The following is a 17,452-nucleotide window of genomic DNA, read 5'->3' as shown; positions in this document are numbered from 1 at the left end:
TGCAATCATCATCGAGGAAGTTAATGTCACCAGACTCAGGGTCATAGAATATCTCCCCTTTCCCAGTCTCTTGACCTCTCATCCTTAAGTAGGATTCGGAGGCAGGGTCCGTTGCCTTTTTGCAGGATCGCTGGCGGCTGGCGCCGCTCATTTGCGTGGAGGATTTGGCTGAGATTTTTCCTCTTCTTCCTCTTCTTCATCGGACTCGTCTTCGCCGCCGTCAGAATCCAATTCAACTGCCAGCTCAGCCACTTTTTCTTCCGAGAGGTCCAGGAGCATTGTTCCTTCGATGGGGCCAAAATCGTAGGCCGCCTCTTGTGACCCATCGTGACCCAAACTCATATCCAGACCGAGCCCGTCTTCAAAGTCGTAGCCCCTGGAGATCTCGTCGCACTGGATGACATACGACCCTTTGCATCATGGAACTGCAAACGGTCCGCGTGAGGTTTTCGAGCCCAGGTCGGCCACGTAGTCTCGATGTGCCTCCATCGAGGCCTCCCATTTCGCCTCCTGTTCCCTCTCCTTCTTCTCATGTTCTTGCATGTCCATTTGGCGGACTAAATTCCATACCGCGGAACGGTCCCATCCAATGCAGAGGGCACGGTCCTCACCAGAGCCGCCGCTCTTTGTTTCGAGACCGGCAATTCTACCAGCAAACTCGTGAAGGCCCTTTCGATCTCGAAGCTCGTACAAGGCCAGTGGCTCCGGCGTTTTGGTCTTGTCCGGGATCCCATCTGTCAAGAAGTAGAAGTCGACGAAACGGGCAAAGTCATGGTTGGCTCTCTCGCCAGGCGATTGCAAGTTGTTCCAAGCTTTGGCATCGCGTCTCCTGTCCTGGAAAATCAGTCCGTAGTCGCGCTCCATGTTCTCTTTAAACTGCCGGACGGACTTGGGGACAGATTCGCACTATCGTCATAGTAAGCACGATGTATTGAGGTACTTCTGTCCGAAGAATAGGTGATGGTTCTATGATAAGGATGGAAGTTGTGTGGATTAGTTTTAATTTGCATCAAGGAGTAAATCAACATCGGGTTTGCGTGGCGCGAGACCGTTTTTTATAGCTGCGCCGAGCTACGTGGGCTAAACAGCTCGACCTGGTCGACGGCAGTCAGCGTTTCAAAGGTACAACGACGGTTCCATTGATGGGCTCACACCAAGCTATTCAAAGTGAGAGGCCGAAAAAATATCATAATTGTTCAATTGAAGATTCGCTCAAGGAGTGAGTTTGCTAAGTTGCAATGGCGGGGCAACGATGGGCGCGAAGGGATTCTCATCGCGGGGCAGCTTTGGAACCACGACCATTGCACCGAAAAACCAAACGACCACCTAACGCCCCCACAAGCAACCCTCGACAGCGTCAATTGATCCACAACAATGCCATTCACGCCTTTCTCAGTCCCCGGGACCGTCCACCGCTTCACACCGCAGCTCAGCGCCTTCGAGCTGTCAACGCCATCCAGCCCCACGCAAACCGAATCGAAACCCCCCAACACACTGCTCTGGGTCGGCGGGCTGGGCGACGGGCTCCTCACCGTCCCCTACGTCCGGCACCTCGCCGCCTCGCTGCCGCCGACCTGGACGCTGGCACAACCGCTCCTCTCGTCCGCCAGCAGCGGCTGGGGCATGTCCAGCATCGCCAAAGACGCGGCCGAACTCGGCCAATGCGTGGCCTACTTCCGCAAGCTGCGGCCGGGCGCCAAAGTCGTGCTCATGGGCCACTCGACCGGCTGCCAGGACCTGGTCGAATACGTGACGGGCAACGGCGCGGATGCGCGGGAAAAGGTCGACGGCATCGCGCTGCAGGCGCCCGTCAGCGACCGCGAGGCCCTGTTTTTGGCGCTCGGTGAGCAGGGCTACGGCGAGGTTGTTGCGGCGGCGAGGGAGTTTGTGCAGCAGGGTCGCGGCGAGGATGTTCTGCCCAATCGCTTTACCAAGGACCTCGTGGGCCCGGCGCCCGTTTGTGCGCGCCGCTGCCTCGACTTGTGTAGCCCGCCTCCCGAGCATCGCGGAGCCGATGACTTTTTCAGTTCGGATCTGGGCGAGGAGAGGTGGGGTGAGTGGTGTGGCGGCATTGCCAAGGCGAAGACGCCTGTCTGCTTCTTGTATGGTGGCAGTGATGAATATGTGCCCGAGTTTGTGGACAAGGAGGCGCTGGTCAAGACGTGGATGAAGCTTGTCAAGGAGGCTGGAGGCTTCGTGGACGATGTGAATGGTGGTGTTGTGCCGGGAGCGACGCACAACCTGCAGAGGAGTCCAGACGAAGTCGTCAAAGACTTGATCAAGAGAGAGGTGGGATTCGTGGGCAAGGTGGATGCTGCCGAATTTGGGGCGAAGATTTGATGGGAGCAATTTTCGAATGGCCGGTCTTTGCGTGAGTCAATTTGACAGAATGACATGATCGACCCGGTTCTGTTTCAATCCTTGTCCATCTCATTCAAACGAGTGACTTTGCGATGTGTTCATTTCTTGATATCTAACATGGAGCGTAGAAATACCACACTTCTCCTTGTTTCATCAGATGATTTGGGGAACCCACTTAACGACACTATCCTCCATCTCAGCCATTCCAGGTCTACCAAAGGCCTTCAAGATGTCGATCGCCCTCTGGGTAGGCTGATTTACTGCTGGGTCATGATAGACCCCTGGAACATCGTCGACGAATTGGCGGTCAGGGAAGTGCTTCCTAAAGACTGCGAGCAAGTCGTTCCAATTGCACGGCTTGTCCCAGGCCCACAGGCGCTCGCCCTTCACATCTGGATGGATAAGGCCAGCAAGATGCAAGTATGCAATGTCATCGTTGTCCGAGTACCAAACTAAAGCACGTCGTCAGCAGTTGAACGGGTCAACTCAGGGGCCACGTACAAGACTTGATCAAGGTGGTCATGTGGGCCAGGACTTGCGTGTCGCCCTTGAAGAGTGCTGCGACAAACTGGGTGGACGACGGCGTGCCCTGGTGATCTGGGCTAAGCATACGTCCAAAGGTGAATGCAGGCAGCACTACATCCTCAAGTCAGCCATGGCTACGCATCAAACCAGCGAAGGGGACACTCACCAGAATTGCACACAAATCCCGGCTTCCGCTCCTCGACAAACTTCCACATGGCCTTCTCAGTCACTACCTTTGCCGCCCCATACACCTCCAGACCGCGCTCGGGCTCATATGGCGGCGGCTTCCACGCGCGCTCGACGCTCGCCTCATTCCACGACTCCTGCGTCATGATGGCGGGGTCTTTCGCAACGACATCGCGCACCGTCATAGCGGTGGACGTCAAGACGAAGCGCTTGACCGAGGGCGTCTTTGCCGCGCTCTCCAACACGCCATTGATAGTCTCCAGCGACGGCGGAATGACATTGTTCGGATCTGGATCGTGATTCAAAAGGGCCGCAACGTGAGCTACGCCCGCGACATCCTGCATGGCGGCATCGAAGGCGCCGGGCGCCGAGATGTTTGGGACGTGGACGAGCTCGAAGCGGCCGGCGCCGTGCTTTTGGTCAAAGTGCGCCGTCATCCACGCGTGCTTCGCCGTGTCGCGAACGCTGCCGCGCACCTTGTAGCCGTGGGCCAGCAGTACGTCGGCGACGACGGAGCCGATGAGGCCATTGACGCCGGTGACGAGGATCGTGGAGCCAGGGGGCAAGACGGGATTGTCGATTGGTGGTGCTGGTGCCATGTTGCATGCAGACTTGAGGGCGATTGAGGAACAACAACAGCCTTGTGGTCAAACTGGACTGCGTCTTTAAAAGGGGATGCTATTCCACGGCTCTTTCCCCACCGACAAGGAGCTGTGCTTTGAAACTGTACAACTAGTGGCATTGTGCAACGGATCTCTTCCTTCCTAGCACCGCGTGCGCTGTCTCTGCGTCCCGTTATCCGTCCGCCTCGACCATTTGCCAAGTCCCCGAACTACGAGGAGCATATGTTAATAACTCGTATTTCCATCAGATCAAGTAATCAAACCACGAGGTCGAGCTCTCGGCTTTTCCGTATGCCGTGAAAAGATGGACTACGCGGCCGATAGCGTATGCCGTAGTCTCTGGTGGGCAGGCGAACAACATATCAAGACTGCCGGCGACCATGTCAAGTGGCGGGTTGTTGCCGGCAAACACTGGAGGCCGCGCTCTCGCAATGATTGAATGGTGTTGATACAGGAGTGGATTACCCCTTTCGTTTTTTCTCTTTCCACGAGTGACAGACCAATCCAGCGCGGCTTTGGCTGTGGTACGAGGGAGTGCTGCAGGGACTCAGGGTCTTTGACCAATCCAGGCAGTGAGAACGGCGCGCCCCTGGGATGCAACGTCATCGACCAGGTTTCCCCGCTCTTTCGCGATGTGCTTGCGCTATGGCGGGGTGGAAGTCGTCTTGTTCCGCTGCCGGCATGATATGGTGGTCCACGACTCCCACATCACTGCCGATGCCACAGCATTGCTGACCAATATCACGCCTGTACCGGACGAAAAACGAAGAAAGTCTGGGTCGACGGGCCGGCACCCGTGAATGAAGCACAAACTCACCGCATCCGGCCGGGAAATCTTCATTCCTCAACATGGACCGGATCATGGTGAGCCGTCTTGCGATACGGTATCAAGCGCCCTAATTGCCCACTCTGACGAGTTGACTTTCTCTTCCTCGCCCGTCCCGAAGCGGTCATCGCGGAAAATCGAGATTGTGGTTGCGGCCAAAGCGGGGATAGACTTCGCCAGCGCTTCGCTCCCTTGCTTGCCCGCTTGTCTTGTCTCAATATGGGGAACGCTACTTCGCGTCCCCACGTTTCAGAGAGACCTGCCAGCCAGCTGGTCGGTCGCGGCTAGCACACGCAGGCCATTAGCGCGTCGCATGCAGAACCGGCCTGCGCGTACCGACGGGGTCCCAAGTACGACAGGCACCGCAGGCACAGTGGGTGCTGCTGTTGCAGCTGCGCATTAAAATGCCGCCTGCAAAAACGCGCTTGGTGTTCACGCGCACGCCTTGCTGGCGTCATCACGCGTGGTCTGACGAATGCGAGCGCCGGAAGAAGCGGACAGGCTGCCTGCTTGGGAGCAATGTGATGTTGGAGGAGGAGGATGTGGTGGTGGGGTGATGGATGAGGTGGCAGAGTGCGAGAACGCTCCGAAGATGGAAGAAACGGTGGAGGCAGTGATGTGGAAGAAGAACGCGCCCAGCCAGCCACTGTTGGCCCGGCGCCGTGCGATGCCGCAATGGAAAGTCTTGACTGCCGGTATGATGAAGCAGCCGAGAGGCTACACACCTGGGCTATCCGGTACTTCGACGTCAGGTCCCGAGTTGCGAGAGGCCGCCGGCGCCGGGCGTGCGCTTACGACAGCAGCGAGTCCCACCATTACAAAGATCATCATCAGCTTAGAATATATCGGCTACCTAGGGCTCATAGTTGTACCACGGACGCAAAACTTGAAGGCCGAACTGCTGCGCGCTGCGCGTAGCCGCAAGCATGTCTGACGCCGCAACCGCAGACCCGAATGCGAGCACGCCAACGAAAGGCCAAGACGATTACGATGGCTTGCAGATGACATGGCGCTCGCTGCCTATTATTACATGTACCTGCCAAACTATTCGCCGAGGGCCGCCTGCTGAGCCGGCGATTACGGTGCAACCAGGGCGAAGTGGAGACATGGCACCGCATCGCATACGCTCGTCGTCGAAAGCAAAGCGAAGCGAGCAAACAACCGAATGGTCTACTACTCCAAAGGTACTCCACAAGCGGCGCCGCTGGTGGCAGGAGGAGCGGCGCAGGTATGTGTCCGAACGGACTAGGTGAATTGCCGCATTCGGCAGCCCAACCAGGTAACGGTTGGGCGCAGGAATGAATGGACATCGATTTGGCGTGGCATGTCCATGCCATGTCTGCGAAAATCCAGTCAGTCAATTGACGAGGCACGACAGCAAGAAGGCGAAAAAAGAGAGGGCGAGAGGAACAAGGCAATGGTCTAGTCAGACTGACGCGCAACAAGAACGAACAAAAAAAAAAAAAAAAAAAAAAAAGGGAATCACAGGGGTGTGGCAGCGAAGAAAGTTCCCAGGTTGTGTATACCCTTAACCCCTCCCGTCTTTCCCGTCGGACTGGCTCGCTCGCTCGCTCGCTCACGCCTTGCTGGCTGCGGCCGGCCGACCGGCCCTCTCTCTCCCTCTTGCTCGACCTCGTTAAGTTCCCGCCGCGTCCCGCCCGCCGTGCCTATCCCCATCCCGGCCGGGTGCGCGCTGCTGGGTTGAGTTCGGATTGGGTATATTGGGGAGCCTTGTTGGCCCGTCAATCCTCGCTCGTGCCTGGCTTGGTCTCAGTCCTGTTTCCACCTCTCTCCCACCCTCACCACCTCTACCCAAGCAAAAGAAAAAAAGGAAAAAAAAAACCACGCACACACCAGACCAACCTCCACATTCGCGTTGCCCGCAATTGGTCTTGTTTTGCCTTGCCGTTGTCGTTCCTGCGTGTTGCTTGCTTCATCTTTTCTTCATCTTTTTTTGCTTTGCGCCGTCGCATCATCATTGCTGAACTGCTTGAATGGTCCCCGGCGGACATGCAAACAACTCGCGCGCAGCACACCGGCACGAAGGACATGCTACCATTTTAAACGCTTCTCTCGCCTCGCAACAACATCAATTGGTCCAACCATCGCTTTGCGTCCATACACTTAAACACGACGACCACGACCACGACGCATCCAGCGTCCGGAGCAGCACCAGAAGTCCTCCGCAAAGAGACGGAATCTCCCCAACAGTACTCGGATAAAAGCAGGACTGAGCGGCAATCAAGGGCCCTGGCAAATCATTTCCCATCCCCCTCTCTCCCCACCATGAAGTAAGTCCCGCTGTCTGTCTCGTAGCCCGTCCGTCCTCGCTTCGCATGTGTCTGCCGGGTGGTCGAAACTAACGCCAAATTCTAAAATTCAGTACGACCAACGCTGCCGTCGCTGCGATAATACCCCTCTCGACCCGCGCCCTCGCTTCACTGCACGTCCTGGCAGTCGCCACGGCTGCCGCCGTCATGCCCTCTGCTGCTGCTGCTGCTGCTGCCCCCCTCGTAGGTGTCGGTGCTGGTAGTGGTGGCGGGGGTGGGTCTCTCCCCACCAACGACAACGCAGCGGCTTTGCCATTACTCGGTTACCATCCCGCCGCCGCATCATCATCGCTCGATACCTGTTACCCTGCGGCCCCCACAATATCGACATCATCGCACGTCGTCGCATCACATCATCACCCGCAACATCAGTACTCCTACTACAACCAATACCAGCAGCACGGCAACAGCAACGCCGACTGGCTCTTCAGCATCAACCTGCTGTACCTGGTCGCCGCGCCGCTGCTGCTGCGCGAGCTGCCCGCCATGATGGCCACCCTCGACCCCCTCATCGACTACCTGTTCGAGCCCTCGTCCTGGCTCGCCTTCCCCGGCTGGTGCGCCGAGCTGTGGCGCCTGTTCCGCGAGGAAAAGGGCCGCATCACCGTCTCGCGCCGCAATAGCGCTGATGCTCTGCGCCGCCGGGCTAGTGGTGGTCTGGATGATGCTGGGGTCGATGTGGCTGAGGAGGTGCCGAGGCGGAGTCGCACGTGCTGAATTGCGTGCTGGTTGTTGTTTTAATTGTTCCATCTTTTGTTGCTGTCTGTCTTTGTACTCTATTGCATCTGAGAGCGTTTTAGGGTTTCGTTCGTTCTGTTTGGATCGCGGGAAAAGTTGTGGAAAGCATTGGGACACGGCGCTTTCGTTTTTCTTGCCATGCATCTGAGACGGTGATAGAGCGGGTCGTTAAGGTACCGTGGGATTCTGTTTGGCAATCCCACAGCGGATAAACAACGCGTGCGCTCGCTCTTTTGATTTCATTCAGCTCCTTCATTTGCCATTTTGGGGCAAGGCACTACTAGATCAGGGAATGCACATAATGTTTATCGTCACTATGCTTGCCCACTGGACAACACGTTAGCAGCTGAAAGCGCCCGACACGGTGCCGTCATTATACGCATCGACAATGCCCCGGACGTTGACGTAGGTCCCAGCAACGCAGACGAAGGCGCCAGCCACAACCGTCAAGACGGCAAGCGACGTCTGCGGCCAGCGCCTCGCCCACGTGCGCCAGCCGTCAAAGTCGTAAAAGGCGTCATGAAGCCAGAAGAAGCCAGCGACGCCATACGTGTACCAGGCAGCAAAGAGGCTAGCGACGAGGCCGAGCAGGTAATTGAAGATGGGGACGCCGACGGCGAGGACGAAGGCGGCGGCGTTGGCAGCGACGATGAGCGCCGTCCAGACGGCCCACCCGGCCACCGTGTGCGAGTGCAGGTGGCGGCTCTTGCGAAACAGGCGCACGAAGAAGAGCTTGCTCGCCGTGTGCGAGTACAGCGCGCCCGCGATGAGGAAGTTGGGCAGCGCGATCCCGTACGCCGCCTTCTGCCACTTGGGCGCCAGGCTCGAGAAGGACGGGCTAGCCACGCCGTCGCCGGCGTACGCATACACGACGGCCGCGAAGACGGCGTAGAAGGTCGTTGCGAAGCCTTGCAGGCAGTAGGCTGCCTTCATGGCTTCCGCCGGCCGCCGCATCTCTGAGATGAGCGTGAAGAACATGAAGTGCCCTGCGTATGCGAAGACGGGGTTCGTGATGGAGACGAAGGCCGAGTAGAAGTCAGACGACTTGGTCGCGCGCACGCTGCGGTTGGGCGTGGGGTGCACGCCTGCGCCTATCATGCCCACGATGCCGGCGACCAGGATGGACACGCAGGCGGCGATGGAGAGGTGCGAGAGCTTGGAAAAGGTGCGGGGGAAGCTGAAGATGAGGATCGGAATGGCGAAGATACCCGTGTATAGCACGGCGCATAGCCTGTTGTCTGAGAGCGTCGCCAGCGCTATCTCGCCTGCCAGCATCTGGCTGCCTGTTCCAAAGATGGCGAAGAGGACGGTGCCAAAGGCCAGCACTTCACGGCCTATGGGTCCAAAGAGAATGTAGCCCGCGTCGCCCATGTTGTGGACGTCTGGGTGCCGCAATTTGAATTGTACCAGAAGCCATGCCGTGTACGTTGCAAAGACGCCCAGGAATATGATGAGGATGAGTCCTGGCACGATGCCGACGACTGCGAGCGACGAAGGCAGTGAGAGCATGCCATTGGAGACGATTTCGCAAATCATCAGGACCGCCACCATTTGCCAAGATAGAGTCTTGTAGACAATCTAGAGGCATTGTGAGCGCAAGCAGCCTGTAAGTTTGTCCAAAATGGAGACACTCAAATTATTCTGTTCGTTGCAGGAAGTCCAGAATACAGCAAATGCTGCTCACCTGGTGGTTGCACTCGTAGCCAAAAACGTCGACATCATCGTAGGTAATGGGGTGAGCAGTCGACAGTCGCTCATCGCTCTGATAGGCCGTGCCGGGTGCCTTGGACTCCATGGTGGCCTTGAACAATGAATGACAAAAAGGAAAAGGCGTGCTCGTTTGATCGTGGCAAGCGGTGCGAAAGAAGACGCCGCATAACCTACTCACCGAAGAGGGTAGCCATCCGTGGGCAAGCTTGCTTATCGCTACTTTGCTTCCAGCGTGCCGCCAGCCCGACCGCCACCCTTGTGCAACGCGCTCAATCACATCGCACAGCTGGCGAGACGGCGCATATATGCTTGGTCGATCGCCATTCAGCCCAAAAAAGAAATGGTTGATCGTCTTACTCGTAACGCGAGGGCCCTCCAAAAAGCTTGCGCGGATAACGGCACTGATAGGCGACCTGACGGCTTGTTGGATGCTTTTCTCGCTTCATCGGCCCTGGAGATGGCGTGCGATTGCCATTGGCCTTGTTTTATGATTCGTTGGCGACACGCAACGGGTCGATCCGTCGATGGGAGGGTCGAGCAGGTCGGACGAAGATGGGGTGAAGTTGTGGTTGATGGTCCGAGCGTTGAAAACACGTGACACGATGAGTGTCCGTCCACATCCTTGCCTGTGTGACGAAAGCACCGCGGTCTGTCTTGAATCCAAGATGACGGCAAAATATGGCAAGACCAATGGTCGCGAGTCCTTTTACTGCAATTAGAGCTTGTAAGAAGAAGGCTATGTGTAAAAGACACTCATAAGGCATTCAGAGCTGAGGTGCAGATGAACCCTGTAACATATCCACGTGATCCCGCCAATTCCTCGCCCTGCCACGTGCCTGTCAACGACTTGGGAAAGACCAGAAACCAAGACAACAACAACCATCCTTCCTTCTCTCGCATCTGACAAAAGAAAACTTCGAGAATCGTCACAAAACTCGTCTTGTCAACGTCCAACCCCGTCGATAGCCCGCATCACTCCAGAATTGTCGCGTCAAAATGTCATCGCGTCCGAGCGCGACGCGCAAAGCCGCCAAGGGCGAGTACATTGAGACGGTAAGTTTGGCTTGATCTCAGCATTCTTCTCTGAGTTTGATCGAAAGATCCATGAAGTTCTTCTTGTCACTCTGTCGCCTCTTTGCTTTGTTCCCGTTGCGGGAGCTTTTTCTTCTGCTCTTCTTGGTGTTTTGTATAGTCTGTCCAAGAAAGAGCACGTCCTCTTGCATATAAAACCTATCTCTATCTCTAGCTTCCCTCTTTCATCCGCTTTTATTGTTCTATCCGACGGCAAAGGCCCAGCCAGCCGCCCTCGTCGTCGTCATCATCATCATCATCATCATCATCATCAAGTCTATTTACCCGACCAAACCGACATCCTGCACATACATACCTCCTGTTGTCGCAAAGAAAAACAGAACCGTCCACAAGCCAAGCTAACCACCCCACGCACGTCAGGACTCTGGCAACAAAGTGTCTCGCCGCGCCCACATCAGCGGAACAGCAAACATAACACTCGGCGGCAAAACCGTAATCCAATCCGAAGTGGTGCTACGGGGAGACCTACACCGACTCAAATCCTCCTCCACCTCCTCCTCATCAACCGCCTCCTCCCAACACTCCAACGCCATCAGCATCGGCCGCTGCACCATCATCAGCCCCAACTGCACCATCCGCCCCCCCGCCCGCGTCTCCCGCGGCCAACTCTCCCACTACCCCATGAAGATCGGCGACAATGTCTTCATCGGCCCGCACTGCCGCATCAGCGCTGCTAGCATCAGCTCTCATGTCCACGTCGGCGCGTACGCCGTCCTCGAACCCTTCTGCCTCATCCGCGACAACGTCAAGATTCTGCCGCATAGCGTCGTCCCCGCTAACATGGTCGTGCCGAGCAATTCGGTTGTTGGAGGCCGCCCCGCGAGGGTTGTGGCGGAGTTGGGTGAGGGTTGGGGTGTTCAGGCTGGTGGTGGGGTTGGTGGGGCTGCGGGTGCGGCGCCTGGGGAGGCGTGGGTTGAGGGTGGTGATTTGAGGGAGTTGGTTAGGAGTATTCGGTGATGAAGGGGCTCGGGGGCTTAGGCGAGTGAGGTTGGTGGGTGGGAGGGAATTGCTGCTTGAGGTAGGAGTGGGCAAGGGATAGCAGCCCGCAAGACTTAGAGCAGCCATTGCTCGGAGTTGCCCTGGAAGAAGGGCAGACGGATGGCGTCAAGGAGCTGGCGTGGACTTCCTCCGTGTCTCATTTTCCAACAGGAGGTCCACTACGATGTTGAAAAGAGACAATTCATTTCCACATTTTCAACATGCGAGGGGGGCTCAAAGGCACACAAGGCGTTTAGACGGCGAACCCTTTGAGAAAATACTACTGTAGACAACAACGACGCCACCACGTGAAACGCATCTCTACACGTCACCCCGTCCGCATTACCCCTCTTCCAAACAGATTACGCAAGAGATCAAGAAGGGTATCTTTTGGGCCAAGCTACATGAGAAACAATGAACAGAAGGGAAGAAAAAACAAGTGTCAAAGACAGGAATTATGTGAGAGAAGAGAAACAACGACAGAGACGCCCGTCATGAAAGATCATTACAAAAGAATGCATCCAAAGTGAGCATTACGTGCCATGAACACAAAAGATCTCCTGGCCTAGCAATCAAGTGCTGGCTGGCATGGACGATGCCGTCGTCAAAACATCTTGACGCCCACATTGGACAAGCGCGACTCGTCGGGTTGCTTCTCCAGCACTGGGCTCTCGTACGGCGTCTCGTACGGCGTCGTGTAGCCATCGACGGGACTGCGGTCTTCTGGCTCCCACGAGGTGATTGGAATGTCGCTCAGAATCGTCAGTTCCTCGCCGCCGACGGGCCCTCCGCGTGCTGGGCTGATGCTGCTGCCGTTGCCGCAGCTTATCGATTCTTGCTCGCTGTCGAAGCTAAAATGCGATTTCCGCGCAGCACGGTTTGGGTCGTCGAGCGAGATGGCCGAGTAGCGAAGATGCTTGACTTCGGCCTCGCTTTCGGGGTCAAAGTGCACGGAGACGTGGGTCGAGGGCACGTTGGAACCGTTTAAAGACGTGACATTGCTGGCTGGAGCTGAGGTCATGAGGATGTTTGGACTTGATGTGGCATACGCGTTTTGAGCGCCAGGGTATGACGCGTAATTGTAAATGTTGGCTGTAGTATGCGCGCTGGTCGTAGTGTACGTGACGTGCGCCTGCTTTGTGACGCCGTGGGTTTGGAGGCATAACGGAGCTTGATAGACACGAGGGTAGCGGCGGTCAGCTCTAAGCTTGAGTTCTTCTATCTCTCGACGGAGCTGCTCCACCTGCACTTCAAGATCTTGACGGGCTGTACGTTCCTGGTAGAGTAGAGAGTAAAGAGAAGCAAGTCCTTCGTCATTGTAAGAGTACGAAATTTGAGGCAGCCCGTGTGCAGTTGCAACCATGGTTGGCGCGTTACTCATGGTTCCCATGCTAGGATACGTGGCCAACACAGGGAACTCGTGGACGCTGGCGCTAGGGTTTTGCGAATGCGAAGGGTAAGACGTGGCAGGGGTCACGGGCGAATTGTTGTGGTTTTCGGAAAAGGGACCGGAGGGTCTTCGCGCTGACGAATCAGAGAGCTGCTCAGCGCGCGATGAGGAGCTCGGGTGTCTAGTGGGTGAATTTTCGAGGATTATGGTCTGGCGGTTATTGCGACCTCTCAAATGGCGCAACGACTGGTCAAAATAGCGCATATTGGTCTCCAATCGCTCCAGACGATCTTCAATAGACGTTGGTGGTGGCTCAAAGCCAAGCCCGAACTCGGCCCTCGCTGAGGGTGTCTGCGGTCCGGTCCGGGGAGTCGCTGGATCACTTGGATGGATTGGCCCAAAGTCGAAAGCACGAATTTCCTCGCCATTGAGACTCTGAACATGGGCAGCATTCTGTCGGGGAGTCTCATTGCTTGGGTAGCGGGAGTCAACCCTTGGTGGGAAACGGAAGTCCCTAGCTTGCTGAAATTTAGTGGAGGGGTCCGGGCTCGAGCTCAAATGCTTGTGCCAATTGCTACTTTGGAAGCTTTGACCACTTTGACGGTTCGAAGAAACGTCGGGTAGAAGCTTGAGGTCGTCTATCGCGCTCACGCTGCGAGATCTTCGTCTCGACGTCCTCTTTGATGATCTTGGCGAGCCAGAATACGCGACTCCGATATCCTCTCGTACGCTTTGATCATCATGTCCTGTGCGAGATTGCGATTCGCTCCAGATGGCAGATAGAGTGGTCGGGTCAGCGGAGTTCCTAACGACGCTTGGGAGCGTCGCACGGCGGCGAGGTCCTTGTGGAGGAGGTCTGCCATGCTCCATGTAGCTCGGTTGGCTGCCATCTTCCTGAGGCGGCGCATTGACATTCATCGGAAACGGGAGGTGGGAGACGGGCGTTGCGCGTGAAGAGTTGCGGGCAGAGAATGACTGGGAACGACGCGAGTCCTGAGAACCAGCTCGATGCTGCACAAGAGGTCTAGGGGGCGAAATTTTGCGACCCACGAGTTCCTGAGCCGTGTCAGCATATTGAGAGGGTTGTTTTGAGCGGTGGTATTACACTGTGGTGGTGGAAGTGGGCGCCGGCCGACGGCGAAGGTGAATCGGTCTTTTCGTTCTGCCTCTTCCTTCCACCCCCAAAGATTTTTTTCAAAGCGGTGGATATAGAACCGCGCTTGGTGTTGCGTTTGGTGACTGTGCCAGCAGAGGCGGAATAAGTAGCCGAATGAGAGGCAGAATGATGGGCAGAGAAGGACGAAGCTAGGAAGGAAGCAGAGCGGTCGGGAGTGAGCTTCGAAGACCAGTCGCTGCTTTGCATGATGCTGGGCTCGCGGACGTCAGTCGAGGAGCGCATATCATGCCGACTGCTGGGGCGCAGGGTGGAGGCGATGGAAGCTTGGGGGCCCTTGTGGAGCAGGCGGCGAGCAGGGGCGGCGGAATCCTTGAGGAAAGTGTTGGGGTCGGTCAAGCGCTTCTTGTGCGGAGGGCCCTCGTCGCAGATTTGGTCGTCCAGGTCGAAGTCGTCGTCGAGCGGCGAGGGGCCGTTAAATCTCAAATGGCCGCGACGAATAGCTTCGGCCTTCCAACTTGGGCCATGTGCAGGTGGCTTTGCAGCAGGGACGGAGGCGGCGGACCGGTCGACAGGTGCGTCAGCCATGGCTGGAGCGGCAGGCGGGCGGCAGGTCGAGATCGGGGGCAGACGTTGTTTGTTGGCTTTTACTGGCAATGCAGAGGCAAGGCTGGGATGGAAAAGCCCATGGTGATGCAGCTCCGGGGCGGACTAGCACGGGGCGCGGGCGTCTGAGAAGCGGTTCAATGCCGTCTCACCAGAAGACAGGTAAAAAAGTATCAAACGAGCGATTTCGAACCGGGCGAGGCGACGAGTGGGTAAGTAGCGGAAGGGAAGGACAGAAGAAGACTGAGAACAAGACGACGACGACGACGACGACGAAGAAGAAGAAGAAGAAGAAGAAGAAGAAGGATAAGAAGAAGAAGAAAGCAATAGGCGTTTGAGCAGCACGGATGGGAGCTTGAGTCGGCAGGAGAGCTGAGATAGCTTAAGTAAGGTAGTAACACGGGGGGGGGTCGGTCTCTGGGTGTCTGATGCTGGGTGCATAGGTGTATGTGGGGCAGTCGCGCGAAGGAAATGAGAGCAGATCCCGTCGCCCCCGAGCCATGTGCTCGGTACGACTGCCCGGCCTGCCACTGCCACTGTCACTGTCACTGTCACTGCTACTGCCACTGCCACTGCCACTGCCACTGCCACTGCCACCTGCCCACCCTCTACTGGACCTCTTCCATCCCCACCAAAGGTAGACAATGCTCCGTCGTCTTCTTCATGCCGTCAGCAACTCGTTTACATCGGGATACCTCAGGTCTGCGTTCTCCTGAAGAAACTCCATCCAGCGCTTCAGAAACTTGCCGCCCCTGCCACTGATTGAAACGTCGACCGTCAGCGCTGCAAGGAATCGCCCGCCCTCTGTTATGCACCACAGTACTTACACGCTTTCCGAATCGCCTACCACGCAGAGGCTTCGCTTGGGCCGAGTCATGGCCACTGTCACAGTCAGCCCTCAGACCTCGGCACCCCTAGAAAATCATCCAGAACATCCTTACCGTTGAGACGTCGTTTCTCCCCCAAGAAGCCTACTTCGTTCTCTGTGTTGCTCCGGACGAGGCTCACCACCACCGCTTCTTTTTCGCGGCCCTGGAACCCGTCCACGCTGCCGAGCTCGAGTCCTGGGTACCGCTCTTTGAGCATCTGCGACAGCACTGCGAGCTGCCCGTTGTACGGCGTCACGACGGCAATGTCCTCTGCCCGTACTCCCGCCTCAACGAGCCGTCCGACGTGCAACGCGACGAGCGCCGCCTCCATGTCGTTGCTCTTGCTGTCGCCCAGCAGCGAGCTGTCATCGTCGGTTCGTTCGGGGAAATCACCCCCCTGCGTGTCCCAAAACACCAACGGCTCCCGTGTGTCGTCAGTCTCCTGAACCTCGTAGGGCAGGTGGCACAGCAGCCGAGCCTTGACTGACTCGGCCGCAACAAGTTTTGACTCGTACAGCTCCTGCGAGGGAAACGCCATGATCTTCTCGTGCATGCGGTACTGAGTCGTGAGCATGCGTTTGATCGACGGCCCATGCAGTGCCAGCAGACGGTCAAAGAGCGTCTGCTCCAGGGTCATGCCCTTGGCCTCGCCCACCTTGTCCTTCTTTGCCCCCTGCTTCGATTTGGTATTCAGCGACTTTATCGTCGGCGGCAGCTGCAGGTGATCGCCTGCCAAAACTACCTTTTTGGCCGAGAGCAGCGGCACCCAGCATTGCGCCTCAAGGGCCTGGCTGGCTTCGTCAATAATCACAACATCAAACTGCTGCTCCTTTAGATGGAACCCCCCAGCTCCGTGGAGCGTAGTAAGCACAACCTTGCTGCCCCGCACCAGCTCGTCGACGCACCGCCTCTCCCTCTCCCGAAAGTCCTTTCTTAGCTCCTTCATCTCTGCGTAGATTGCCTTGCGTTCCCGCCCGTTTCTGGTCTTGCGAATGCTCGCCTGCTTCTGGTCCATTTCCTTACGGATGTCTTGGACAATTTCAGCGGCGTCCGAGGTGCGCGTGAGCACGTCGAGCGAGTGGTTCAAGACGCTCGGTAGAAGCCGAGCCGGGTGCCCCAGCCTAATCATTGGCACCTTGTGAGGCGCCAGTCTCTCCACAATATTGTCGACTGAGATATTGCTTGGTCCGCACACCAGCAGCCGCAACCCCTGCCTCAACATTTGTAGGATAAGCTCAATCAATGTGTGCGTCTTACCCGTGCCTGGCGGGCCGTGGATCAAAGCTAGCTCCCGTGCGGCCAGGGCAAATCTGATGGCGTCTTTTTGGCTGTTGTTCAGGGTCGCATCGATCCAATCTTGGCTTGGCAGATCAGAAGGGAGCGGAGACAGCGACGACAAGCCAAACAGAGCACGAATGAAAGGACTGTATTCATCCTCTGTGAATTTCTGCAGCCGAGTCATTGTTTGCGACATCCTTTGATCCATCAGGCGTGCGTCGCACCAAGTAGGCAATTGTAGAGACACACCTCTTGTAAGTGACATCATTGGCGAGCTTGACTCTACCACGGCCATCAGCATTGAATTGGATCCGCAAGCCTCGCAAGACAGCAACAGGGAACCCACAGCCAGAGTCGTCCGCCAGGAACCTCGACGTCCTCCTTGTCTAGCGCCACGGATACAGCGCCTCTCGTAACCTTTAGCACGACGCCCTCTGCGCCTCGCTCCTTCTTATCCGCCTTGTCTTTCTTGCGCGCGCTGCCCGCCGGCTGCTCGGCCAGGCCGACAATGTCACCAACACGGATTCCATGCTGAGGCAGCTCACCGCTGGCGCCCTTGACGGCTGAGTCCTGCTCAAGATCGAGCACGGTCTTGCCGCCCAGGCCAGTCCGCTGGGAAGCGACAGTTAGGTTGACAATTGCCAGGCCGGCGCGGGCCAACGTTTGGGGCGGGTGCGCCGAGGTAAGCAGAGCGGTCTCGGCGCGTTCGGCCTCGAGCTCGCCATTGAGCAGGGACAGTTGGGTTGTTGCGAAAGCGGGGATGTCGGTCGGCTGTAGAGGCATCGTCGTCGAGGGTTGGAGTTGTGGATGGGCATGAGTGTTCCAC

At 57.0% G+C, this 17,452-nt stretch overlaps 9 protein-coding genes across 9 annotated transcripts; 3 read left to right on the top strand and 6 right to left on the bottom strand.

Moving 5' to 3' along the window:
* Positions 1–147: 147 nt before the first annotated feature.
* IWZ02DRAFT_435929 (uncharacterized protein) lies at positions 148–864 on the bottom strand (the record flags this gene model as incomplete). Its single annotated transcript, XM_066766487.1, has 2 exons — positions 148–376; positions 434–864. The coding sequence occupies 2 exons, from the start codon at positions 862–864 to the stop codon at positions 148–150; spliced, it is 660 nt and encodes a 219-aa protein (XP_066619659.1).
* Positions 865–1,258: 394 nt separating this feature from the next.
* Positions 1,259–2,431, top strand: IWZ02DRAFT_460131 (uncharacterized protein). Its single transcript, XM_066768132.1, has one exon. The coding sequence runs from the start codon at positions 1,375–1,377 to the stop codon at positions 2,338–2,340; it is 966 nt and encodes a 321-aa protein (XP_066619658.1). The 5' UTR covers positions 1,259–1,374; the 3' UTR covers positions 2,341–2,431.
* Positions 2,121–3,851, bottom strand: IWZ02DRAFT_68806 (aldehyde reductase). The gene is made up of 3 exons (XM_066771075.1): positions 3,053–3,851; positions 2,863–2,997; positions 2,121–2,813 (listed from the first exon to the last, which is right to left on the bottom strand). The coding sequence occupies exons 1-3, from the start codon at positions 3,669–3,671 to the stop codon at positions 2,515–2,517; spliced, it is 1,053 nt and encodes a 350-aa protein (XP_066619657.1). The 5' UTR covers positions 3,672–3,851; the 3' UTR covers positions 2,121–2,514.
* Positions 3,852–4,996: 1,145 nt separating this feature from the next.
* IWZ02DRAFT_507785 (uncharacterized protein) lies at positions 4,997–6,074 on the bottom strand (the record flags this gene model as incomplete). Its single annotated transcript, XM_066770428.1, has 1 exon — positions 4,997–6,074. A coding segment is annotated over one exon (693 nt), but the record flags the coding sequence as incomplete, so codon positions are not given.
* A 733-nt stretch (positions 6,075–6,807) lies between these two features.
* On the top strand, positions 6,808–7,568 carry IWZ02DRAFT_435925 (uncharacterized protein; the record flags this gene model as incomplete). The annotated part of the gene is made up of 2 exons (XM_066766486.1): positions 6,808–6,812; positions 6,905–7,568. The coding sequence occupies 2 exons, from the start codon at positions 6,808–6,810 to the stop codon at positions 7,566–7,568; spliced, it is 669 nt and encodes a 222-aa protein (XP_066619655.1).
* Positions 7,569–7,928: 360 nt separating this feature from the next.
* IWZ02DRAFT_383562 (transmembrane amino acid transporter) lies at positions 7,929–9,384 on the bottom strand (the record flags this gene model as incomplete). Its single annotated transcript, XM_066765282.1, has 2 exons — positions 7,929–9,167; positions 9,274–9,384. 2 exons carry the CDS (start codon positions 9,382–9,384, stop codon positions 7,929–7,931), a joined length of 1,350 nt encoding a protein of 449 aa, XP_066619654.1.
* A 730-nt stretch (positions 9,385–10,114) lies between these two features.
* Positions 10,115–11,575, top strand: IWZ02DRAFT_460124 (trimeric LpxA-like protein). The gene is made up of 2 exons (XM_066768131.1): positions 10,115–10,352; positions 10,752–11,575. The coding sequence occupies exons 1-2, from the start codon at positions 10,296–10,298 to the stop codon at positions 11,346–11,348; spliced, it is 654 nt and encodes a 217-aa protein (XP_066619653.1). The 5' UTR covers positions 10,115–10,295; the 3' UTR covers positions 11,349–11,575.
* Positions 11,576–11,714: 139 nt separating this feature from the next.
* IWZ02DRAFT_68765 (uncharacterized protein) lies at positions 11,715–14,857 on the bottom strand. Its single transcript, XM_066771074.1, has 2 exons — positions 13,865–14,857; positions 11,715–13,815 (listed from the first exon to the last, which is right to left on the bottom strand). Exons 1-2 carry the CDS (start codon positions 14,459–14,461, stop codon positions 11,974–11,976), a joined length of 2,439 nt encoding a protein of 812 aa, XP_066619652.1. The 5' UTR covers positions 14,462–14,857; the 3' UTR covers positions 11,715–11,973.
* On the bottom strand, positions 14,801–17,451 carry IWZ02DRAFT_68528 (P-loop containing nucleoside triphosphate hydrolase protein). The gene is made up of 5 exons (XM_066771070.1): positions 16,973–17,451; positions 16,876–16,908; positions 15,421–16,823; positions 15,307–15,361; positions 14,801–15,237 (listed from the first exon to the last, which is right to left on the bottom strand). The coding sequence occupies exons 1-5, from the start codon at positions 17,407–17,409 to the stop codon at positions 15,141–15,143; spliced, it is 2,025 nt and encodes a 674-aa protein (XP_066619651.1). The 5' UTR covers positions 17,410–17,451; the 3' UTR covers positions 14,801–15,140.
* Between the last annotated feature and the right edge of the window lies 1 nt (position 17,452).

The sequence above is a fragment of the Phyllosticta citriasiana genome, assembly GCF_038021145.1.
Source record: "Phyllosticta citriasiana strain CBS 120426 chromosome Unknown IWZ02scaffold_13, whole genome shotgun sequence".
In the NCBI taxonomy this organism is placed as follows: domain Eukaryota; kingdom Fungi; phylum Ascomycota; class Dothideomycetes; order Botryosphaeriales; family Phyllostictaceae; genus Phyllosticta; species Phyllosticta citriasiana.
This window is presented reverse-complemented; position numbering and strand designations above follow the sequence as displayed.

Coding starts and splice junctions, on each gene's coding strand:
- IWZ02DRAFT_460131 (XM_066768132.1), top strand. CDS start 1,375: ATGCCATTCACGCCTTTCTCAGTCCCCGGGACCGTCCACCGCTTCACA.
- IWZ02DRAFT_68806 (XM_066771075.1), bottom strand. CDS start 3,671: ATGGCACCAGCACCACCAATCGACAATCCCGTCTTGCCCCCTGGCTCC. Junction 2,998..3,052: donor GGGATTTGTGTGCAATTCTG/GTGAGTGTCCCC, acceptor TTGAGGATGTAG/TGCTGCCTGCATTCACCTTT. Junction 2,814..2,862: donor GACCACCTTGATCAAGTCTT/GTACGTGGCCCC, acceptor GACGTGCTTTAG/TTTGGTACTCGGACAACGAT.
- IWZ02DRAFT_460124 (XM_066768131.1), top strand. CDS start 10,296: ATGTCATCGCGTCCGAGCGCGACGCGCAAAGCCGCCAAGGGCGAGTAC. Junction 10,353..10,751: donor AGGGCGAGTACATTGAGACG/GTAAGTTTGGCT, acceptor CACGCACGTCAG/GACTCTGGCAACAAAGTGTC.
- IWZ02DRAFT_68765 (XM_066771074.1), bottom strand. CDS start 14,461: ATGGCTGACGCACCTGTCGACCGGTCCGCCGCCTCCGTCCCTGCTGCA. Junction 13,816..13,864: donor CCCACTTCCACCACCACAGT/GTAATACCACCG, acceptor GACACGGCTCAG/GAACTCGTGGGTCGCAAAAT.
- IWZ02DRAFT_68528 (XM_066771070.1), bottom strand. CDS start 17,409: ATGCCTCTACAGCCGACCGACATCCCCGCTTTCGCAACAACCCAACTG. Junction 16,909..16,972: donor CCTGGCGGACGACTCTGGCT/GTGGGTTCCCTG, acceptor TGGCCGTGGTAG/AGTCAAGCTCGCCAATGATG. Junction 15,238..15,306: donor GTAGGCGATTCGGAAAGCGT/GTAAGTACTGTG, acceptor CGTTTCAATCAG/TGGCAGGGGCGGCAAGTTTC.